Consider the following 25,280-nt stretch of genomic DNA (forward strand, 5'->3'; position numbering starts at 1 on the left):
GGCATTCAAGGCCAACTCAGGTTATCCAGGGTGTGGTCCGAGGTGTAGCAGAAGAATATGTAGTATCGTAGTAATAGTGTCCTCCAGTCAGTCTGTAGCGCTCCGGTTTCTCCTCGCTGCCACAAAATGACAGCCTGTATTTAGTCGTCCCGGCTTTTGTCCCTTTCCCTTCAAAGGGAAAAGGATCATCCAACCAACTGGTTTGTGAGACCCGTTGGACTTGTTTTGCCATGTGTGTGTGTGTGTGTGTGTGTGTGTGTGCGTGTGTGTGTGCGCGCTTTGGTTAATGCCAACTGTCGGTAATGTAAATTAAAGACTCAGTCAAACGCTTGGCGCTGTGAATAAGGGCAGCGAAGTGTTTTTCATAGTTCATCAGTAGTTGTTCGGCTGGTTTGTATGACTGGGATCATTTAGCATAATATCTCAGAAACTGGTTTCAGTGTAATGTGTTGGAAAGCCAGGCCGTGGGCCAAGTGATTAGTGTTTGGGTCGGATCCCGATCTCACAAAGGTTTTCCACACGTTGCAAAGCATTTACAATGCAAAAATTGCATGCATCCATGCATAACTGTCTCAGTTTTTTGCTTGTTTTCATGCACATCCAGATTTTTTTTTAACCTATGAATATTTTCTGAAAGGATAAAATATTGAGGATTGTGCAGAATTGGTAGAAGCTGACACTCTAATTGTGTGTTGTGTGTGTGTGTGATTTAGCAGCGCAGGTGCTGATTGATCAAGGCGTTGATGGTGGAAACGTTCCAACAGGAAGTTTGAGTAGGGGAGGAGCCATCAGCGTGAATTTGACATCCCATTAAGAAAAGCTGCAGTTGCACATGAAAACAATGTCATTATTGCCTTTTTAAAGGAAATGCACATTGCATGAAGGAAAGGCTCCACTTTGCAGATGTTGAACACAACACAGAGACTTTAGTGTTGCGTTTACGATCCAGAATGCTTGCCCTTCTACTGTGTGTGTGTGTGTGTGTGTGTGTGTGTGTGTGTGTGTGTGTTTTGAGATCAGGGGAAAGGCACAGCGGCGTGTTCCTGCAGCGCTCCAGATGCTCCCGTGGTCTTTCGCGGTCCTTCGGGACGGCCTGGCTCCGGCGCAGGTTTAGCGACACCAAGTCCAGGGTGGCGAGCCTCCCGAGGAATACCTGAAGGCTCAACTCTGTCCCAGAGACACTGGCGGAGCTCAAAGGAAATACCTCTCACTTCCTCTGCTACTGTTCTCAACATCCTAGCTTTCTTCTCCAACGTCCCCACCCCATTCACACACAAACACTCTCTCACACACACACTCACACACTAACTCCCGCCTCCTCTCCTCTCCTCACCCAACCCCTCTCGCTATTTCGCTCATTGTTTTTGTATCCCTTTTTCTCTCCTTTCTTTCCAGGCAGTAACCAATAAAAAATTCGGGAGCAAGGACTTCCGATCAGCGCTGGAGAATGGAGTTCTGCTGTGCGAGTAAGTACTTTCCCCAGGCGCCTCTCTCTCTCTCTCTCTCTCTCTCTCTGGAGCCATTCATTCCCGTGGAAGCCCTCCTGCTCTCCTCCAGGTTCTGCACTCCGCCGTAAGTGTTGCTGATCTTTCCCAGGCAGAGCAACCGCCCCCATCTGCCGGGTCGCTGTTTGTTTGTCAGCCTCACAGTGTTCCCAGACGGCACAATGGGGCCGGTATTGTGCCGTCATTGGATGTCTCCGGTGTCGGACCTGCCCTCTGGGGAGTTGCTCGAGGATGCGCAGCGTGATCTGTTTCACGAGGACTTTGTTTGACAGATGTTCCAGATCTGTTGAGTGCCATCCTTCACTTTAACGAGGAGCCGTGTAGTGAGAGTCAGAGGTGTAGACATATCTCTGCCACAAGTGGACGTTTAGACACCCGTTGGTTTGTGGAAAGATGCTTTGAAGCCTCGAGTTCTGCGTTTTGGCCGTCACCATTTTGGACTTTTGCAACCAGTGAACGGAAGTGAACCTATTCGGATGATGGAGAGATGGCGTGTACGGCGCTGGTAGACCTGTCAATCACAGTAAGCCCGCCCTAAAGCATCCCCTGCTTTATGGTCTGTTTGACTCTAAATGACCATAATTTACTAAATGAACATCATGCTGTATTGAAGAATACTTGAAACTAGAGATTGAGACATAAACTCATGTTTACAATGTTACTGAGGGAATACATCAAGAGAAGTAGAGTCATTTATATAGACTTCTATACAACCAGAGGAGTCGCCCCCTGATGGCCATGAGAAAGAATGCAAGTTTAAGACACTGAAACCAGCATTGGCTTTTGCATCGATTTACTGACTGCTCTTTAAAGACTTGTGGTGTGTGTGTGTGTGTGTGTGTGTGTGTGTGTGTGTGTGTGTGTGTGTGTGTGTGTGTGTGTGTGTGTGTGTGTGTGTGTGTGTGTGTGTGTGTGTGTGTGTGTGTGTGTCATAGGTTAGCATCATGTCCCTTTCTTATACATAAGCGTGTGTGTGGGCCGGACACAGCGATGGGATTTGCACGCATCAGCAGGAAGCTGTAATTACCAGCGGCCCGTGCAGAATCTTTCTCGACCTCGATCAGCGTCGTTTCGTAGGAGACAGCCCCTCGTTCTGCTGAGCCGGCCCTGACTCCGCTGATTGCTGCGCGGAGACGCTGTGGCTCAGGGGGGCTGTTCGCGTTCCCTCAGCGCGAGGAAGAGGCGGGTCGAGATTAACATCGCCTTCACCTAGATGCTCGGCCCCCGGTCCCATTGTGTAGCGGTTTTCACAGCTGCTCTGAGAGGAACGCTTAGTGCGGGTCGCACACATGATTACATCCCTCTTGGCTTACAGTGTGTGTTATCTGATCACACATCACCGCTTTCTATTGTTTCACCGCTAAACGGCTAACTTAAAATCACAGTCCTGCTGCATTCTTTCTCTGCATCTATTGTGAAGCCACACACAATACATCCCGCCTGCGCTGAGAGCTGAAGAAACACTTGAACATGTGTTTTCTTTAATAACAACAACAGAAAGATATTTTCACTTTCTAATTTGCAGATTAAGACGTTACAAAGAAAGCTAATGGCCAAATATGTTGCACTGATAAAAAACCCCAACAGAATACAATAACTAATAATACGTTCCATCCATCCATCCATTATCAACCGCTTATCCGGGGGTCGGGTCGCGGTGGCAGCAGGTTCAGCAGGCCGACCCAGGCTTCCCTCTCACCCGCAACACTTTCCAGCTCATTCTGGGGGATCCCGAGGCGTTCCAAGGCCAGCCGGGAGATATAATCCCTCCAGCGTGTCCTCGGTCTTCCCCGGGGTCTCCTACCAGTTGGGCGTGCCTGGAAAACCTCTAATGGGAGGCGTCCAGGAGGCATCCTGACTAGATGCCCGAACCACCATAGCTGACTCCTTTCGACATGAAGGAGCAGCGACTCGACTCCAAGCTCCCCCCTGATGTCCGAGCTCCTTACCCTCCTTACCCTGACACAGCTCCTACTGCAGGTGTACAGAGACCGGATAGCCCGTGCCAACGGGTCCGGCACCCCATACTCCCGCAGCACCCCCCACAAAAACCCCCGAGGGACCCGGTCGAAAACCTTCTCCAAGTCCACAAAGCACATGTAGACTGGTTGGGCAAACTCCCAGGACCCCTCCAGTAGTCTTGCAAGGGTAAAGAGCTGGTCCACTGTTCCACGACCGGGACGGAATCCGCACTGCTCGTCTTGAATCTGAGGTTCGACAAGCGGTCGGAGCCTCCCTTCCAGCACCCTGGCATAAGCTTTTCCCGGGAGGCTGAGCAGTGTGATGCCACGATAGTTTGAGCACACTCTCCGGTCTCCCTTCTTGAAGATGGGAACCACCACCCCGGTCTGCCAGTCCATGGGCACTGTTCCCGACCCCCATGCGACACTGAAAAGGCGTGTCAACCAAGACAGCCCAACAATGTCCAGCGCTTTCAGCATCTCAGGGCGGATCTCGTCCACCCCTGGCGCCTTGCCACCAAGGAGCTTTTTGACTACCTTAGCGACCTCTGCCAGGGATATGGGAGAAACCACCCCAAAGTCTTCCGGCGCTGCCCCCTCTCCGGGGGACATGTTGGCCGGGTTTAGGAGTTCCTCAAAGTGCTCTTTCCACCGCCCGACGATGTCCCCAGTCCGGGTCAGCAGTTCCCCCCCCCTGCTGAGAACAGCCTGGGGTAGCCCCTGCTTTCCCTTCCTGAGCTGTCGGATGGTTTGCCAGAACTTCCTTGAGGCCAACCGAAAGTCCTTCTCCATGGCCTCCCCGAACTCCTCCCATGCCCGAGTTTTAGCATCCGCGACCATCGCAGCTGCAGCCCTTCTGGCCTGCCGGTACCCGTCAGCTGCTTCAGGAGACCCCTGGGCCAGCCAGGCCCGAAAGGCCTCCTTCTTCAGTTTGACGGCTTCCCTCACCCCCGGTGTCCACCACCGGGTTCTCGGGTTGCCGCCACGACAGGCACCGATGACCTTCCGGCCACAGCTCCGAGCAGCCGCGTCCACAATAGAGGCTTTGAACATGGTCCACTCGGGTTCCATGTCCCCGGCCTCCCTCGGGATTTGTGAGAAGTTCTTCCGGAGGTGGGAGTTGAAGACCTCCCGGACAGGATCCTCCGCCAGACGTTCCCAGTTCACCCTCACTACACGTTTGGGCTTGCCAGGTCTCTCTAGCCGACTCCCCCGCCATCTGATCCAACTCACCACCAGGTGGTGATCAGTTGACAGCTCTGCTCCTCTCTTCACCCGAGTGTCCAAGACATACGGCCGCAGATCAGATGATACGACTACAAAGTCGATCATTGATCTCCGGCCTAAGGTGTTCTGGTACCAGGTACACTTATGAGCCACCTTATGCTCGAACATGGTGTTCGTTATGGACAAGCTGTGGCTAGCACAGAAGTCCAACAACAAAACACCATTTGGGTTCAGATCGGGCAAGCCGTTCCTCCCAATCACGCCCCGCCAGGTTTCTCTGTCATTGCCCACGTGAGCGTTGAAGTCTCCCAGGAGAACTGGAGTCGGCAGGCAGCGCCCTTTCCAGGACCCCTCCCACCGACTCCAAGAAGGCCGGATACTCTGAACTGCTGTTCGGTGCATAAGCACAAACAACAGTCAGAGCTTTACTCCCCGCAACCCGTAGGCGCAGGGAGGCGACCCTCTCGTTCTCCGGGGAAAACTCCAACATAGCGGCGCTCAGCCGGGGGCTCGTGAGTATCCCCACTCCCGCCCGGCGCCTCTCACCCTGGGCAACTCCAGAAAAGGACAAAGTCCAACCCTTCTCCAGGAGCTTGGTTCCAGAGCCCATGCTGTGCATGAAGGTGAGCCCAACTAAATCTAGCTGGTACCGCACCACCTCCTGCACCAGCTCCGGCTCTTTCCCCGCTAGCGAGGTGACGTTCCACGTCCCTAGAGCTAGTCTATGCTGCCGGCGATCGGCTCGCCCAGGTCTCCTGCCTGCTATTCATCAGGGTTTTTTGAACTGCTCTTAGTCTGGGCTCTCCCCTGAGACCTGTTTGCCTTGGGAGACCCTACCAGGGGCTGACGCCCCGGACAACATAGCTCCCAGGATCACTGAGCCACTCAAACTCCTCCACCACGTTAAGGTTCATTGGAGGAGTAATAATAATAATTAATAATTAATTAATAATAATACGTTGTTAATATTAATTGACCAATCCTGTAATAACGATTCAAGCTGTTCAAGCTGCAACGATTACTCAATCATTTGGCAACGGTTTGTTTGAGCTGCTTTTGAAAAACCTTTGAGGGTTTCCATCTTCTCAGATGGGAGAATTTGCTCCCGTTTCTCTACTTGTGTTATAGAACATGTAATGTGTTTATGTTTCGGCTGATGGTTCGACAGATTAAGACATTTGTTCTAATTATGACAGGCATTTTGCACTTTGGTGTTTTATAATCTATAGATCAGGCGATTATCATGCCAATAATCAGCAGATGAATCGGAGTAAATTTTGCTGCTAATTCCTCTTTGATTTAACTTGTAAATGCATGTAAAATATGTACATTATGGCATTACTTCTTTTACTTAAGGAAACTCATATTTTTTACTTTTTCTTCATTCATTTGAGGGATTTTCTTTTACCTCTTGGCTTTAGGAATCCCTTTCAAAGCCTTTGAATTACACCATCGTCTATGAAAAACCATAACACTTTTTCTGAGCGGGTCCGTGGTGATGTCAGGGTTGTTCCAGGAGCCAGTGTGTTTACATCGCGGCGCCGCACTCGCCATTTACTAAACTGAAGCCAGGTGGCCGCCATTAAACAAAGTCGTAAACACACAACACTCAGACTTTGCAACACGTTGTGTTCATTCCTTGTTGGTTGGACCAGACGAGCCGATGGCCTTTCACTTCCCCTGATGCTCTCCCTCTCTCTCTTCTGCTCGCAGTCTGATCAACAAGATCACGCCTGGTGTCATCAGGAGGGTCAACAGGCTGCCCACACCTATCGCTGGACTGGTGAGTCTCTCTTTATTCAGCTTCGATGTGAGGCATGTATATTACATTTAAGGGGAGGTAGAATATTTAACTCATAGATACTGTATCTCCATGAAACTGCCCCAACTGATTGCTACTGTTTAAATATGCCAATGAGGCGTTATCTTATCAAATATGAGCTAATTTGCATTAATTTCCCGAACAGAAATGTGAACATTGGATAAAGCCATGTTCTTATTTCACCTTGTTGAGTTAAAGGATTTTACAGAAGGATTTTTGGATATCTCTTCGTATCACTCCATAAATAAGAAATACTGCTAACAGCCATAAAAAAGCAATTTTATATATAGATATTGAAACTGGAAAGTTTGGTGTGTAGTGCTACTGAAGTGGAGATTTCTGGCTTTCTGGATTTCCCCAATGCTGCACAAAAAAACAAAAAATTATGACTTCCTGTTGGGTTTGTGGTATGGCTCCAAGAGGCTTTAAAAAAAAGTCTGGACATGATACAAATTTCATAAATGTACATTAAATTCAGAGGATGGGGCTTTTACTTTGAAAATTGTTCCATATATTTCAAATATTTACATTTTGGAGAATAGGATAAAAAAAAAGTACTAATAGATATCTCCATTAAACTTTCCCAATTGATTACTTACATTTAAATAATTATTTTTTGTATTACAAGTTTTCAGATTTTATTTTTTAAATAAGCAAATATAGTTGTGTTTTTCGAATGTTCTGGAAGAAAACATGTTATGGAAGCGAAAGAACCCAAAATCTCAAAACTGATCAGCACATGGAAGCAACAATGGTTGTACCCGGTTAGTCTCCCCTCAAAGGACACACATAAATAAATTAGAAATATATTAAAATAAGAATCCTTTGTTTGTCCCAGAGGAGAAATTGCAGGATTACAGCAGCAAAGTACAATATACACATCCACACATCCACACCCACATATATCCACACATCCTCAACAGCTCATCCTCGTCTCCTCCGGCCACGGCTTTGCCTCCTGTTGCTACTGTTGCACGCGTGCACAAGCAGCCGTTGAGCCGACAGGTCTGAGGCTCCGGCTGCAGCGAGCGAGAGCTGTTTGCCTCAGTGACTTGTCGCTGCTCATATCCGTCCGCACTAATAAGTTGGGGCGAACGCGGAGCTGCTTGAAAGGCCACAGACCGCATCAGAGCGAGTCCTAAATATGATGTCTGCCATGCTTCAGGCTGCTTTCAATCAAAGTCATTCCAGACAGAAGCGTCTTTGTGCCGGGGCGCTTAATTAAGTCTTTGATTGAGTGACGGGAGGTGAGACGAGAGCAGAGCTCGGCTCACGTAACAACCTGTTATTGAAGCGGGGCTTCCAAACCGTTTCACCTTTTCTACACCCGCCGATGTCTTCATCAGCTCGTGGCAGAGGCCTTTCGGACCACAGAGGGATAAATGTTTTGGGAGTGTCTGCACACAAGTGCTCGGGAAGTAGAGGGTTGAGAACCCTACCTTAAACCCATCCCTCACAAAGCGCTCTCTTGTGGGAGTAATTGAGTCCAGCTGTCTGGAGGAATTACAGAGAGCCCCAAACTTCACCCAGCCAGTCTGAGTGCACGGCGCTGGGCTCAGCAACACACCGACCAGTCTGCAGCAGAGGAGACGGACGCGGGCCGTCAACAGTAAACGCGGTAACAAACGCGGTGTCGTCATATCCGCGTTGTGACATGAAGCACATTCTCGGCCCCGCTGGTAGCACGACTGGCTGAACACCTGCTGAGGTAATGAGGTACAGCGTCTCCTCCGGTGGCGGCGGCCGTGTGGTATTTCCGAGGTCTTGGACCAAAACCCGAAACCACCTGATCATAAATTCTCCAGCGAATGGGGAAGGCTCCCGGTTGGCCCGCGGCCGCCAGGTCCTGCCAACCACATGGAGAAAAGAGGAGAGCGCTCCAAAAAACAAACATTACTCTCTCTCTCTCTCTCTCTCTCTCTCTCTCTCTCTCTCTCTCTCTCTCTCTCTCTCTCTCTCTCTCTCTCTCTCTGTCTGTGTGTAAGAAAAGCTTTTCTCTCCCAAAGCGTTCAGCGTTGCTGAGGTCGTCTCATCCAGACGAAAAATAAGGCAAGGCAGTACGGATAAATACAGTAAAAATAAAATGTAATTAACATGACATCACCAGGAAACATCCCCAGTTGATAACTTACAGTAGGACAATGATTTTGTGCTCCGCAAGTTTTTCTGAACATGTACATGTCTCATTCAAAGGTTTGGGGAATGGGAGACCTCTACAGACGCAAATAGACAAAGTAGTAAAACAAACATGTGCAGTCTGGATGTTTTCTTTCCACAAAACAGGTTTTTGCCGGTAGTGTCTCGCCCTAAGTGTTTAAAACTTGGATTATAGCTTTTCTCTCTGAAATTGTGAAATCATTTAAAGCATTTGATTGTATATGTTTTATCCAATCGTCTCCACATGGTGAGGATTACTGCGTAGGGTTTGTCTTCATGCACGCCGTCCATCGCCACTGAATGTTACAGAAGAGGAAACTGGAGTTTTCTCGCATGCTCAACTTTCTAAATGGCACGAGGAAGAGAAACACAGACAAAGACCAAGAGTAATGCGTTTGTAACGTCGATGCAGTATAACGTGAATCCAGGCCCTTTGTGTCCCACCGTTATGGTCGTAACTGTGGATTTTGTTTTGCTATCTGAAAGATAGAATAAAAAGCCCAGCGAGGGAAAAGAGAGGGGAAAAAAAACAAAAATGGAAATCTCTGCGGAATATTTAGCAACATTGGCTCCAGACCCGGGCCGATTCCTTGGCTTCGCTTGTGTCCACGGGAATGTTTCCCATGTCAGCACACTTCTCCTGCCCGTTGCTGTGGGTTTTGGGCCGCGGCCCCCTGGAGCCCGTGGCCTCCCCCATCCCGGTCCCGCCTTGACCGGTGCTGAAGCAGGAAGCAGATAGTTGTGCGGTTGGGACGGCCAGCTAACGCGAGCGGGGGCCCGGATCCGAGGCCCACTGGGCTGAGTCAAAGCAGACTCCGGCGGCCTCACCCCACCGTAGGCGCGCTGTAATTGGCACGTTGCTGGATGTTCCCGCGCACACCAACGACTGGTGAGTCGAGGTGGCAGTGGGAGGAGATAAACACACCGTTCCAATGACCCCCCCAAGGGGGCCTTTAGTCCTCTAAACGTCCGTGTAATCATCTGAGCAATGACAGGCATCTAACCGTGTGTTGTCACTGTGTTTGTGTTGCATGGGTGTGTGTTATGTCTGGATCCAACTGCTGGTGGGGGGGGGGGGGGGTGTATTCTATTGGGTTTGTTTCAGGAGCGGCAACATTTCCAGTATTCCATCTCTTCTCGGTTTATTGTCACAGGACTTGGAAATGCGTAGCCTGATATTTTAACCATAGCTTTTGCTTTTTGTTGGCGATTGAAGCGCCGCCAGCGGGCCAGCGGAGGGTAATTGTAGAGCTCGGCCATCTCGGACAAAGAATGCAGTGGAAGAACCGGAGCGGCCGCGACGGGACGGGCCGGGATCCGAATGGGACACCTTGAGAGTCGAGTCTTTCCGTCTCTCGGTGCGAAAGTGCTCAAAACCCAGGGGGTTGCTCGGGTCTGCGTGAGAGGATTAGGAGGCTGCTGGGTGGGTGCAGCATATTTAGCAGGATTATGGGCAGGCACAAGTCAGCGTAACATTCCTTCAACATCATTATCTCTGCAGGTTCTGGGGCTGGTCACTAGGGGGGCTTTTAAATGTGTTCATAATGCTCTTTGAGGTGAAATGACATTCATACCTCAGTGATATTAATGATCCTTTTGCATAGGCCTTGATTACTTTGGATTATGTTGAGTCCTGGCTCACTGCTCAACGGTCCTTTATGATCTGCATTCTTTCAGAAAATAAAAATCGTATCCAGAGCCAGACCAATAAATCATCCTGGCCAATGTATCGGTCGCTGTTACTGTTTTATTACTGTCTCTCCGTACGTGTCGGTCGATAAGTGAAAAGAAATGTCTGTGCAGGAATAGCAGCCTCTATGTCTCTGTGTCGCAGTTGCATAGGTTGTCCACCAGAGAGCACTGACAAGATTCTTGTACTTTAAAAATCAGTAAATATTGAGGTCACAATTTCTTTGTCCATGGTATATGTGTAGAGTATGTGAAAGAATAGAGTATTGGGAAGTAAACATATTGTTATTGAGTGTTATAAACGCCTAAAAGTCCAAGTATGAGTCGGGCTTGAGTCCTGTTTAACGCGCAGAGTTCCTAACACTGGCGACATGCCGAGGCGATGTATACTTTGTTGTTTCCAGCGATGAGGTCATGAATGAGGTGTGACTGAAAGACGCGAACGATGTCGCAGGGACGCACATTGGGAGAGATGAAGGTGTGAGATGAAGCTCGACAAGTCGCTAGCGGTCGACTCCATTCTGCACCTATCTGGAAATATTCCGGTATCGTGTCTATAAGCAGAGGGAGAGAACATATCATCATAGACCTCAGTGCCTGTTGACAGAGTAAGGGAGGGGAAAGGGAGGTGGGGTGTTGATCCTTGACCTTTAGGGCCCCACGGTGACCCCGTAGGGCCCGGCAAAGTGCCGCTAAGGGACAAGCAAAGCTGTTGGTGAGGGATTCCTGCTCAGAGAGGTCAACACTGGCCTAAGCATTTGCTAATAAGCATGTTTGCCATTTAAATATAGAACTAGCTACCCCTTAATTATTCCAGCCCATGTTGGGGCCATGTGTCATTACATGAAACCCTCTCAAGGAGTTCTGTCCCGGTGGAAGTGCCGATTTACGAACAAGACCCTTGGGATCAGAACTGCAGAAGTCACGACCCCGGAAAGGAATGGTGGCGGCTTTTTTAGTGGTGGAAGATGAGTTTTTAAACGCATGTATATTTATAGAACTAGTCTTTTTGCCACTGTGCATCGCTTTCCCACATCTATGGAAATCATGTGCACACACATGTATATACGACTGTACGCAATATAAAGTGATTGACACGGTGCGGGACACGCCCATGTCCTCCCCGTCGGTTTCTATCTCCTGTATCATAGCAACCCGATGTCTCCCAAATACTCCACCGCCCCGCGGGTTTCGCAGGTATTCTCGGGCGAAGGGCTTGGCGGGGAGGGGCGGCCGTGGTTTCAGGGTGTGAGGGGAAGGAGAGCGCAGCAGGCATTGTGCTGTGTGCATGTGCGCGTGTGCGTGTGTGTGTGTGTGTGTGTGTGTCATTTTTTATGTATGCACGGCCGGTTGGGTGGGACTTATGCAAGGCTCTGATGTCGTCCTTCCTGGTTTGAGGCGGTGTCCCCACCCTAACCCCGCCCACAGGTAGCATTGCTGCGTCAGTCAGCTGCTGTCACGCAGCCCCTCCCCTCCCGCATGTGCGTGAGTGTGTGTGTGTGTGTGTTCTGTCACTTCTTATTTGCCACACACACACACATGCTCCTCCCCGTCCTGTCTCTGCTCTCTGGCGATGTGAACTTTGGAAGCAGTGAGTTTAGGCTGCGTCCCCTGCCAGAGAATTCTTGTGTGATTATTCTTCGCCTCCTGGAGGAGGACAACTCTCACCCCCGCTTTGTTCTCTGTCCAGGACAACCTCAACGTCTTCCTCAAAGCCTGCAGGAAGCTCGGACTAAAGGAGGCGCAGCTCTTTCACCCGGGAGATCTCCAGGACTTATCCACCAGAGTCACAGTCAAGTAAGTCCTGCTCTCGGAGCTTTGTTAACGCGCCGCACTGCTAGATCCCCGAGGTCCAACCCGTGGTTTTGACTCTTCCTTGATTGGCCCGGCTTCTATTTGCGTTTCCATGAACGTACGTGCACAGAAAGTACAGACATGTAACTTTCCCACATAAAAAGGCATTGGTGTCTCCTCGTGTGAGGAATGATTCAAGCTGCGGTTTTTAAAAAAAAAAAAAAAAAAGAAAGGTCCGTGCTATTTTTGGTGTGCATGTAATCTTGTGTTCGTGAGCACAGCTATATTCAATATTCAATTACATTCTATTTATTTTGTGTAGCCCCAAATCACAAATTACAAATGTGCCTCAAAGGGCTTTACGATCTGTACACACACGACATCCTCTGTCCCGGGACCTCACATCGGATCATAAACAACTAAAAAAAAAAACCTTAACAGGGAGAAAAAGAGAAGAAACCTTCGGGAGAGCAACAGAGGAGGATCCTCTATCAGGATGGACAGGAGTACAATAGATGTCATGTGTACAGAATGTCACAACACATTCAATGAATATGACATAAATGAATCATATAATAAGGGTAGTAAGCAGAATAATGATGGAAAAAGTACACCTACTGATAATAACAGCAGCAGTAGATATGATATAATAATAACTAATAATGACAACACATCGATATGATTAATATGATTGATGAGACCTCACAGCGTGTGCTGTCCAGCATGTCTGGTGTTCTGATCGAGGTGTTTTTTTTTTTTTTTATGCAGTCATGGAAGTAAAGGGGCATCGGGAAATGTTTTGTCCTGACAGAGTGAAGAGAAAGAAGCTCAGCCGGAGCGCGAGTTAGCGACTCTGTTGATACTTCTTTTTGGGTTTCAGACAGTTGCTCTGCTGTAATATGCGTGCCGGTCGGATATGCCTGCGGTATGTCGAACAACCTGTTCAGTGGTTGTTGTTGTTTTTCTGACGCAGGTGCGCCTCCAGGAGGGATTGAGGTAAGGCAGCGCTCAGAGCAGAGTCCATCCACAGAGACACCCTCTCTCCGTGTGGCGTGCAAAGGGAAAAGTGCTTTAGCGGCCATAACGGCAGGTTGTTAAACTTCAAGTAGATAAGCGTGCAATGGCCAATACATCACTTCAGATGGCAAAATAATGCAAATGTATGTCCTGCAGTGAAGCTGTTCCTCTGGAACATTTTTCCCATGATCCACCCAAGCCTCTTGTCAGTCATTCTTTAGTAGCGCTGACAATGCTGTCAAAACCACGGCAGCCATAAAACACACACACAGATGCACTGTACACTGCAGTATAAACAAATCTGCCTTTTTTCTTTTTTTTTCCCCTCAGGACACGCCCTCTCTATCCCCACAGCCGATGACACTCTGCCCTAAGACACAGCTGTGTCATAAATACACTATTAGTGTTATCGGAATACTTTTATGGACCTGTTGCGCTATCAGTCATGTCCCCTTCTCACGTAATCTTTTTTCCCATGTAAGAGGAGCTAAATGGCTTTTGTTTCAAAATCATTCACAAAGTGGTCGACGGTTCCCCCCGCTCTGGTGGAACCGGGCGTGCTCCGCTTTCGCAACCATGTCTGCCTGCGTGCACAGGGTTTTGGGGAAGAAGGGGGGGGATCACTTTCTATTTTTAGGACCCGGGGGTCACTTTGACAAGTGCTTTTAATAGTGTGTTGCCCCGCCCCTTTCCCAGTGCATTCATCCCCCTCCCCCTGCACGTGGGTCTCAAGAGTGCACCTGAGTTAGTGCAAGTCTGAAAATGTGAGTGTCCCTTTATTAGAGGAGACATTCATAGCGTTCTTTGATTGCTGATGTCGCTCACGTCAAACGGTTCCTGGTTCCCCGTGCTCCGATGAACCCTCAGCTGATATTTCCCACTTTGTTGTTATCTTCGGGCCAAGATGTAGAGATATTCGTGGGCTCAATGTTGTGGTCCACACACACACACACACTGCAGTATTTAGAGAGATGGCACACACAGAGTAACATGAGGAGGTGATCCCAAACATGGCTGCGGACGAGCTCAACCAATGGTTTTATTTCACTGTGGCTTATCAGAGCCTGTAGGCAAATGAGAGAGAGAGAGAGTTGTCTCTATCAGCTGTCTTCGGCCTGGTGTGTGTCCAACCTCCGCTCCCTTAAACCCAGTCTGACAGGTGCTTCGCTCAGCGTCCCTGTTCTCTGTTTCAGCAGCAATAAGGTTGTTATCCTGTTGGTGCTGTACGTTTCCTTTTTCCCACGAAGCCCTTCACTGACACATGAAGCAAGATTTATTTCTGTTGTTATGAACTTGTATTCATTTTAGTGTCTTTGAATGTCTTATAGAGAAGGTTATAGTTGCAGGCAGTTACACAAAAATCTCTTCCGACAGCACAAAAAAAATAAACAGTCAGAGTTTACAAAAGTTGTTGAAAATAAGGCCCACGATCAGAGGCACGTACGTTTGGACACATTCACTGTCTGAATATGTTTGAATATTATTATATTATGAATTCATTCATTTCAATAGTAATTTATCTCGGAATAATACCAAACACATTCTGACTTCTCAAATGTTCTCTTTGTACTGTTGCTCAACCACACACTTCATGATTCTTTTATTTCATTTAGTTTTTACACATTTTATTGCATTTTAAAGAACAAGCAAGTAATTGATTGATTGAGGAAATCATAATGAATTACAGCACTAATCTGCAGTCACTTGTATGAAAGGTGCTACAAAAGAATGCATATAAGTGCATGTTCAACTCTAGTTCACCTCCCATTGACTCAGGTGAGTCTCACACATTAATCACTTGAAACATGGTTATTAGCGTTGGCCGATATCTTTCTTTTGGCAGGAAGCTTGAGTCAGATATTGAACAAATATGAAAATCGAGGTGTGCCGAGAACACAGTTTGATTCATACTTGTCACGACCGCCATAAAAGATTATTGGATGTCCTTGTTGACCTTTGAGCCTTGCGGTTGCTGTAGTATTGGCCTTGCCGCCCTCTGGAGCGCATGCGGCTCTATTGCCTCGCGTTGTGCAACCCGCTGTTTGATAAAGACGTTTATCAGCTACAAACACATTTAAAGTCAAAATATGTCGTACATGTATTTATGTAACATGACAAACTGTAGTAATAGGGGAACAAAATACGTGTGCTGCTGGGTCACCTGTTCTGGCAGATTCCCTCACATCTTCCACGTGAACTATAACCAGGTGCTGAAAACCCCCAGCGGGGTCATTCAGACCAGAACCGGATTCATCACATATGATTCACCGGCTGCTTCAGACCAACTCCGACCGTTCGTATGACAGCTGCCCAGGAAATGAGCCTGAGGGCGTCGGGGTTGTTGTTGTTGCCCAGGGACTCTCACGCTCATGCCGTTCCTTTCAGTGTGAGCTGCATGAGCATCAGGTTACCCTCACGCCTACTCGTCAAAGATAAAGTGCAGCATATCTGATCTCATACGACGTAGATGTTGCGAAACTCCTCGGACAACAAGCTGTCAGTAGTGTTGGAAAGTGACTAAGTACATTAAGATGCACTTTTTTACCTCTGTGTGATACCACACAGCATCTAAGAGGGAAGTATGTAGGTCTACTTTTGAGACTTAAAATGAGCTTTATGATAACAATGTATCAAAAACCAGCTGAACCCACAATGATCACCTGAGTCTGCATCTCCTCTCGGCTTCACGGAGCTTCACAGTGACTTTTCAGCTTATTGTTTTACGACTTTACTGTTTTGGTTCGCTCTCATTCCTCTCACATAGTGTCAATTTTGTCCGCAGCAGGAAGCGGTTTTCAGCACTGACAAAAGATGTGCAAACCCGGCTGACACTTCCTGCTCAGCACCAAACAGCAGAGAGACACATTCATGGCCAGCTGGTATTTCTCTCAGGAGTTGGTCGAGAAGTAAAAGAGAGTGATTACTGGACTTGATTCAGGTGACCAGAAACCCGACTCCAGCTGAATGATGTAAATAAGCAGGGATTTGCAAACAAGTTTGCCTTAAAATGATGTTGTGTTCACCCTTAAAGCAGGTTTAACTTAAAGCAGGTTTAACTCTTAATGGAGATCCTTTTATATCAGGTCACAAGGTTCAAATCAAGAAAAAAAACATGGGATAAATCCCCCCAAAAAAACATGTTAGGTATCAAATTAACCATAAAAATTAGGGCTACAATAATATGTAATCCCCATGTACAACCTCTAAACACAACTCAAACAATAAATAGAGTTAGGGGTTAGGGTGAGGGCTGAAAGGGCTACAGCACCTTTAGGTGATGCCACTTCTCTACCCTGTAATGGAGGACTTTCACACTGCAGTGGTCCCACTTGGAATGAAGTTATGGATCACAGCTATGAGTCCAGCGTTCGCTCCGTGACCTCCGGCTGACAGAACAGATCCCCCGCTGAGAGGAGTCCAAAGTCTCACTCGTTGCCGCCGTTTGATTTTTAGGCCAATTATTGACAAGAGTTGACTGCTTTCCAAACCGGAAGAAGAAGAAAAAAGAACGAAAGAAACTGCACTGGATCGACGGGTACATCAAAACAGTCCTTTGAGGAATGTCAATGACCCTTTTCCCACAATGGATACAGAGGAGTGGCTCCGTGGTGCGATTACATGATTCAGATTACGCAATGGCATCTCTGGCACTGGATCAAACCAAATGTTTGACGTACCTGAAGGAATGTGCCGTTTCCCTGACAAATTTGGACTGACTGTTATCAGAATTTACTCAATGCCCCACCTCGTGCCATGAGCGCACGCTGCTGTTGATGTAGTTCAACGCCCACCGTGGTGACAAAGTCTGGATGTTTTTATGTGCACAATGCGAAAAGAAAAGGGGCAAGAAGTGGCCCTGTGTTAGCATTTGGGGTGTGGTCCACTGAGCTGGCACCGCACGTTCTGCTCTGGCGGTTCAGTATGTGGCACTGCCGTCACTTCCTGTGGCAGATTGGGAAAGCAAACAAGCGAGGATGCTGAAAAGCCAATAAAGTCTGCACATCACGGACACGGCCCTGGCTGTAAAAAAGGAAAGGAAAGAAAAGGGCCAACACAAGGCTTGTATGTGTGCTGCACAGAGCCTCACAGAGGCTGCAGTTGTCCCCGATGAGTACGCGGCACAATGAAGCCAGACACCGTCTTCACCCGCCTGCAGTCCTCTGCTGGAGCGCTCCCCGTGAGCATCGGCAGGACGACCCGCTGAGAGCGGCTGGGTGCGTCTCTTCAAAAAGATTTCGTGAGAATTAAAGAGCGTGGGTGAAGGAGGTGACATGTGGCGTCGGTGAATGCTGCGGATCAAGTGATCTTCATTGCAGAGGTATGTTCACACCCACTAGTTTAGGGACCTTGGTTTCGGATGTTTTCGTCTTGATCTTTGTTGGTGGCTGAGCACGGACGGAGACGCGTCCCGTGAGTCTCAGTTCTTTTTGCCTCAGCTTTGCACGCGGGAAGTGACCGACTTCATGGGGAAAGATCATTTACTTTGGCTCATGTCATGAAGTTGTGTGCTTCTTTCTGTCTGGTTGGTTTGTAGAAGCTGAACACACTCCTCCTCGACCGCTGCAAGTCAAATCAAATGGTGTGTTTTGGTGCAACAGAGTCACGCAATTCAGTCGCCATACGTCAGGATAGAAGTGTAATATATAGTATAAGTATAAATAAATAAAGTTTATACGCCTGTTTTCTAGTCTAATTGTGGTTTTGGTTAGTCTCTTAATTACTGATGCAAATAAAACTTCATCTAATGTTGATTGTTGGTGTCGCTGTGGTTGTTTAGCATGCGGCGAGTGTCTAACCTGCGCAAGTAATGCTGCCTTGTGTCGTTGCTCCTCCTCCCGAGGTCAGAAGAAGGATGTCTGTCACCCTTTGACCGAGAGCGCTGAAGTGAAAGTCTGTAAGTGTGCAGAGGGTGAGGCTCAGGGCTGCAAGTAGCCTGTCAGAGCTCTGAGTACTCAATATATAAATATATATATATATATATATATATATATATATATATATATATATATATATATATATATATATATATATATATATATATATATGCTGATAGGAGTCAGCTGAAACCCATTTTTGCCCCGCAACTGAAATATTATACCTTTTATATTTTACCTAAATATAGTACGATGAGAAACATATCTAGCTCAGAAATTTCAATGAGCACAATCAAATATTTGGGAACTCATAATAACAAGTTTGATATCAAAGATATGTGTGGCGTAAAACAAAAATCATATTTTACAAGAATCTTGACTTGAGTTTTCATGTGATCTAAAAATTGCAATGTAGTATTGCGTCCACACCAGAAGTCATTACACCAATCAGAACAAATGCTGTGTCTCTTTTCCTTCTCATACTCGATGCAGTCTTTGAACTCTGATGTGTTACATCCATTTTTTTTAACCTGGAACAAAACCGACAAATTTATAAAGAACATCTGACATCTTCACAAGACAAGAAGATGTTTGTTCTGATGCATATTAATAGTACATTTCCTATGAATTCCGGCTGTCTTCCTGTGTGAAAAATAAGACCAAGACAAACACAACTGGATTTCTTCTCCTTTGGGCACATTAAAGACCCCAAAACCCCCAAAGTGGTTGTTTTAGCTGACAGTAAAAGTGCTGAGGCCGTTCCTTGCCTGTATGTGTTTCAGACTCGGATGACTTTCTGTCGATCGCTGCGCTCCATCATCTGAGCGCTCAGCTGACTGCAGCGGTCCTGAGGCTCCTCTGGAGGCCTGAAAATAGCCCTTTATATATTTCTTCTGTTCAGCTATCACCACTAGCCATAAATAAGCCTTACGAGAAGCAATGTGGTGGTAGTTTTGGCGTACAGCTCTTTCTATTCTCTGGAACTGGCCCGCGCTGCTATAATCTAAGGCTTTGTGACCGTGCTCCAAGCCACACAAGAGACGGCTTTTTCTCCCTCCCCTCCCACCTCTTTTATTGGGCCTATAAATTTGCAGTATGCCAAATTGGTAACCGTCCATTTCAGTCTCTGCCGTTGGCAAATTAGCATGAGCACCCCTGGCCGCGACGCATACTGGTGAGAGAGTTGATCTGCTCCCCTTCCCAGTGCTTGTATCTTTACCAGTCTGTTTTCTATTTTATTATATAATCCAACGTTTGTTAATGTGCAATCTGACAAGTAACTTTACTTGTCAGATAAGGTACAGGACGTTATGTGCAAGTACCTCAAACCTGTACTTAGTACTGTACTGAGTACTATGTTAGGCAATCAGTGCTAATGTCTCCGTTCAGTTGCCATTCGACTGGCGGCCCTGATTGAAATAATGTGTTTAATTACACGTCCTCGCTTTGTTTCCTCCGCCCACACATATGAACCTGGTGTTTGACTGACATGTCATCTCCGGCGTCGTCAGGTGCATCGGTCCCACTGCATGCTGGGTAAAGGGGCTTGTGAGGAAATCCAAGTGCTCATAGGGAGAGAGAGGCATATATTGTGTTACCGCGTGATAGCAGGAATGTGTAGCGTGCAGCTGTATATGTTCCCCCGTCGCCGTGAGCTGGTTATTGACCCCTCTAAATAGACTCTGCGGTCACCTTTGGGGACAGGTACACGATGTGCGTGAGGAGAGGAAAAGGGGAACGTATCGGGGGTGCGGGTTGACACTGAGTGTTGTTTGGTTTCACGGGAGCAGAGTGATTTACCCACTTGTCAGGTCAACTGTCAAAGCCCAGAATTACGAGTGAAATGCCGCATGACCCGGGTCGCATGCGGGAGGCGCTCCGGCAGTGGTGGTGTTCAGAAGTGAACTCGTCAGTTATTAGTTGTATCGTTTTGTTTGAAATCAGGAACAAAAACCCCTTTGTGCCCCGGAGCTTTAACTAGGTGCTTTTACAGCCGCTTGATTGTGTGATTAGTGTAAAAAAAGACACACACATGAACACGTAAAACACTTTATGGCTCACAATGGTTATTTTTTCTCCAGGAATGTTTCTCTCTCGGCCTCTGTGTTGTTGTTGTTGTTGTTTATGTTGACAAGGCCTGGCAGTAGGTCTGGATTGTGCTCTCACTTTCCAGCCCTTTCACCGCCCAACACAGAGACCCAACAAGCATGCCCTCTGTTCTTTTATTGTCATTTTCTCTCTCTCTCTCTCACACACTCTCACACACACACACCTCTGTTTTCTGCCCGTTCTCTCACAGGCATCAAGAGACCAACAGGAGGCTGAAAAATGTGAGTGGAAAAATATAAGCTTTTTATAATGTATTTTTAATTAAAACATTTTATTGACCTGTTATACAGAAATAATACAACATGAAAGATATGTTAATCCCTTCAAGGGGAACTCTTTTTAGAAAGCCTGTAGAAAGCCTTCTGTGAGAACTGTGCAAAATCTGAGCCGCAACCGACTCGAGTGATGTCACTGGAGTCGGTTGCGGCTATAAGTTTGAAAAAATTAAGTTGTGGAGTTAGAAAGAAGTGAGTTTACCTGATCTCTGTCGCTCCTCATCTGTACTTGGGCCTGGCAGCTGTAGGTGATATGCATTGTGGGTAATCATAGTCGTGAGTCTGGCGATGCCATAGCAGCTAAATGCTATAACTATGAGTATTGTTTTTATTTGATACCTAATAGTCCCTTGAACATTTTGTGCCAAATGTTGCTTCATTGTTTACACTCACTTTCCAGGGCTCTTTGTCACAGGAAATGAGACGAGAGATGGGGGATTTAAAAAAAATCAAATACAGACAGACACTAAACCGATCCCAAATTTAATTTGAGATTTTAATCTTTTATGGGCTCAAAAAAGTCTCATTCAAATATCAATCAAAGGCACACAGGGTTTGTGTCAAATTTAAATGTCTTTATTCTACATGGCAAGATGTATTAAAAATGACCATGGCGTTGCGACTGACACAGGTTTTCATCCGGCAAAGTTGAGATATATTTCTGTGCGTTTGAAAAGTAACATGAAGGGTATTAAAGGGTATTATTACAAGATATAAGTGTTTAATTTTCCCTTTTTGATGGAGTTTGGTGGGTTTTTACCCCATAGGTGTTATTGTAGTTGTGCTTTTTTAAGTGCAAGTGAGAGCATAGTATTTCTCATCACAGTTTCATCACGTTTGATCAAACCCACATTATATATGTGGCCGCGCGGCACAAAACCAAAGCGCTGACGCGGCAGTTTGAAGCGCATCACGTAAACTGGGACCAGCGAAGCGTTGCACTGCAGCGATGAGTGTTTGCTTCAGTGCAGCACATTTACCTGCACACAAACAGCAACAGAGTATTCTGGATGAGCCTGGAAACGAGCAGTGATATCACCTGGTGTCACCAACACAACAATCACCTGCACAGCATCCATGGGCTGGGCGGGTACAGGGGGGTCATCTCATGTGCTCTGTCTGGTTATAATGGTGGTGGATCTTCCACCTTTTGTGTAAGAAGCTGTTTGTTTTCTTCCCTCCAGGTGCTGATCACCATTTACTGGCTTGGTAGAAGAGCTCAGTGTGACCGTTTCTACGATGGACCCTTCCTGAATTTGAAGGCGTTCGAGGGCTTACTGGGCACAGCACTGTATAAGGTAAAGCACTGGTGGTTTTATCTGTGTCGTCATGAAACAAAAGCTTCTTTTTCTCGCGGAAACCACATAAATCGCAAAGGAAATCCTCTTTTACAGCCACTGCCCAGTCCATTTCTATATCCCCTCCCCGGTATGTACGCTATGTGAGGAGGAATGGCGGCGAAAAGGCCGAGGGGCCTCAGATTGCTGGCCTCTAAAACCAAAGCTTCATAAATGACCCGATCCCTTGACTCTGCTATCTCAAATCTTGTTTACAGCACGGACGCACAGCCGGCTCATATTTACAGGTGGAACATAGCTGCGTCTTCTCTTTGATGGAGCCCGTTTCCTGCCCCCACCCGCTGCTCATTCCAGTGTTGAATTTGGCACTTTGCTCCCACGTAGATTTACAGGCGATGCTACGCTTGTCCCCTATAATTTTAACAGACTGCAGTAATAGCAGACGGTTACCTCGCTGTCTTGTACGTTGAGCTAAGATAATCCGAGTTCAGTGGCGCGGCGTTAGGCCGGGTTTAGTTTGTGGATTTATGTTGTCTGGTAGGATTCGGTGGATTACAGATCTGGAAAACCCTTTGCAGGTTTTAGCCTGTTCGTAGCCGCGCTGGTTAAAGTTGCTCCGGGGCTGGCTTTTGTGTTCAAGAGCCATCCGAAATGTCCTCAGGCAGTAAAACAGTCATCCACGGCACACGTGACAGAGACGGCAGCGAATGTGTCGTCTCTCATGGACAGAACCGTGTTGAGACCTCGAACGCACCACACACACTGCTGAGCTCAATATTGTATTTGTCAGCCCGTTAACTGACTGTGTGTGTGTGTGTGTGTGTGTCTGTGTGTGTGTGTGTGTGTGTGTGTGTGTGTGACAGGCTCTGCAGGAATCGTCTGGTCAGAAAGGCGGCAACGTCAGAGACAGCGGTTTTGGAGACAGCTGGTGCTCAGAGCGAGAGGAGCTCTTCCAACTGAGAGAGGGAGGAAGAGGAGGAGGAGGAGGAGGAGGACACAGGAGAGACGACTCCCTGGACAGCTTGGACTCTCTGAGCTCCCGACCACAGAGCATCTCCTCTGACAGCACTCTTAAAGGCAGCAGTGAGGGTAAGAGACCTCATGTCTTTTGCATCTCTACGCAAACACAATCAGAATCTTCTGTTCTTCGCCTCTTTCTTTCTTTTTTTTAAATCTGAAACTGACCTTCTGGCATTTAAGAGGTCGGAGCAGGTTTTTTGTGTGTATTCCCCCCTTACATTCTAGCTGTTGGTCTTTTAAGTGTTCAGACTTTCTCAAATTTCCTCTCTGGTCTGTCCAGAACTTCAAATATTTAACTGGAAAGCACCGGAGCTAGAAAGTTGCCTCCCGTGAGTGAAAACAAACACCTATTGCCATCTAGTGGCGTGCTCGTGGAAGTGAGCGGGAGATATATGATATATCGACGCCAAGAGCCCGTCTTCAATCTTGTTTTATGACAAAAGTGTAGCACGGTGGAAGCCGTGGTCAGTGGTGTCAGGGGGGTTGTGCTGGAGGGCAGGGAAGTGAGACATTCCTCAGCGGCTTGTAAAAGAAGAGGCCTCCGTTCCCCAGCCTGCACCCCTCTGTTCCTCCTTCAGAGTCGTGCCAGAACACACAACACGACCCCTCCTCACTCTTTTCTCTACTCCCACCTCATTCAGCCTGTTTCGCTCCTTCCTTCCTTCTTTCCTTCCCCTCGTCTCCTTCATTTCTTCTCCCACTTTATTTATTTATTTGTATTTTTCCGTCCCTCGCCCAGGTTGTTGCAGCGACACCGAGGCCGACTCCATCTTCAGGATGGCCGATAACAAGAGCGGTCTCAGTTACCGCCGGTCGGTGACCCTCACGCCCAAGGCCGCCTCCCAGTTCAACCAGTTCCTGCCCAGTAAAGACAAACCCACGACCTACGTGCCCGCTCCGCTGAGGAAGAAACGGGCCGAGCGCAATGAGGAAAACCGGCGCAGCTGGGCCAACCCCACGTACGCGGAGGACGAAGCCCCGCTCACCAGGTACTGTGACACGCGACGGGGCGCTTTCTGATTGCGTTTGAAGGCGCTGTGTTCATTTGAGTCCTCTTGTTTCTTCTTCTTCTTGTAAGCAAAGTACCACAAAGTGTTTCGCACTCCAAAGCTGACCCTGTCTCCTCTCCCGTCATGTCGGTGATTGTGCTGCTTGTTGTGTTGAATGGTCGTTGGTTGGACGTTGGTTGTCTTTCATTTTCCTGTGGCGCGGCGACCTCAGTGAAACGAGGCTGCTTTCCTCGGCCGCGGGCGCCGCCTCGCCCGCGGCTCATCTGCAGTGGGCCTACGAGTACGAGAGCGGCAGCGACTCGGACGCGGAGCGGCCGGACCCGGACCTCGTCCTGGATGACCTCGCCAGCAGACGCTTCCACAGCCCCTCCCCGGCTCCTCCCGCCAACTTCGCCGTGCCCGCCAGTCCCCTGGCGGCGGCGGCGGCGGCGGGCAGCGGGGGCCCCTGGCCTAAGTTCACTATGACTCCCAGTGTTGCCCCTCAGCAGAATGTGACCTGCCTCAGGTCAGAGAACATGAAGCGACCGCGTGCCTTTGATGTGCCTGCCTGATGAGAGCGAACTAGAGCGCTTCTCTTACCTTCAGTTTGCATGGTTGATTGTAACCATGAGCAACGCCTTTGGTTGCAGTGTGCTGCCTCTAACAGCTGAAAGTTGGTTTCTGTTTGAGTTGTTTTGCGATAATTCTTTTTGCTGCAGCACGTTCTTTTTTTTTTTCTCTTTTTTTTTGCGCCTCCTGATGTTGATGAGCTTGGAGGAGTGATTTGTCGACGTGAACTCCTCAAATCAATGTTTTGCCTCTTTCACAGCTTGGTCTTTGAGCTTGCGTTTTGGTTTGCTAATCCTTGCGTCATCTCCGTTTGAGGTTGTTTTTGCAACTCTTTGCGTGACCGGCGTGCCGCGCTGCTGCCGAAAACAGTCCTGTTGACGCGTGTGATTGGCTGTCTCTCTCGAGCAGCGGCAGCGGGGGCTCCGTGCGGGTGGACCACCGCCAGCCCGTGTCCGCGGACAGCCTGTTCAGGGAGATTTACAACGACTCTGAGGACGACGACGACGACGTGGGCTACGCCGACCCCGTGCAGGATGACCTCTACTCGCGCAAGATGGGCGTCAAACCCCAGCCCCCCGCCAAAGTGTCCTATGACAAGTTCTTGCCAAAGTTCTGGACGCCCGAAGAAGACACACACATACAGAAGATCAAACTGGGCTCTCAGAGGAGACCCTGGTACAAGAAGATACAAGGCTTCAGGTGTGTGAGGGCATTGAAATAAAGCATGTATTTATGTATGTATAATACATACATGCTTTATTCTATTTTACAGAGTAGCAATACGGATAAAATGCATTCCCTTCTTCTTGCAAAATCTATTTTTTTTCTTCTCTGCCAGACACTTTTATTGCATGCCAATTTACCCTTTTTAGATCCTAAGATTCTGTCATTCACTGCATTTTCTGTACAGATTCCTCCCACTTATTTTTCCTTTCTCCTCTCCTGCCATTGCCTCCTCTCCCCTCGCCTTCCT

The 25,280-nt window shown here is 47.8% G+C and overlaps 1 protein-coding gene across 1 annotated transcript in view; it reads left to right on the forward strand.

The window, feature by feature from the left end:
* lmo7a (LIM domain 7a) overlaps positions 1-25,280 on the forward strand; it is a gene marked incomplete at its 5' end in the record, with an annotated part of 48,972 nt that overhangs the window by 3,457 nt on the left and 20,235 nt on the right. The window contains 9 exons of the mRNA XM_079230972.1: positions 1,396-1,466; positions 6,407-6,476; positions 12,052-12,158; positions 20,346-20,376; positions 21,615-21,728; positions 22,592-22,817; positions 23,488-23,737; positions 23,970-24,263; positions 24,716-25,006. Coding sequence (XP_079087098.1) covers positions 1,396-1,466; positions 6,407-6,476; positions 12,052-12,158; positions 20,346-20,376; positions 21,615-21,728; positions 22,592-22,817; positions 23,488-23,737; positions 23,970-24,263; positions 24,716-25,006 — 1,454 coding nt within the window. The remainder of the gene's footprint in view (positions 1-1,395; positions 1,467-6,406; positions 6,477-12,051; positions 12,159-20,345; positions 20,377-21,614; positions 21,729-22,591; positions 22,818-23,487; positions 23,738-23,969; positions 24,264-24,715; positions 25,007-25,280) is intronic.

Source organism: Taurulus bubalis, assembly GCF_910589615.1.
Source record: "Taurulus bubalis genome assembly, chromosome: 15".
NCBI lineage: Eukaryota > Metazoa > Chordata > Actinopteri > Perciformes > Cottidae > Taurulus > Taurulus bubalis.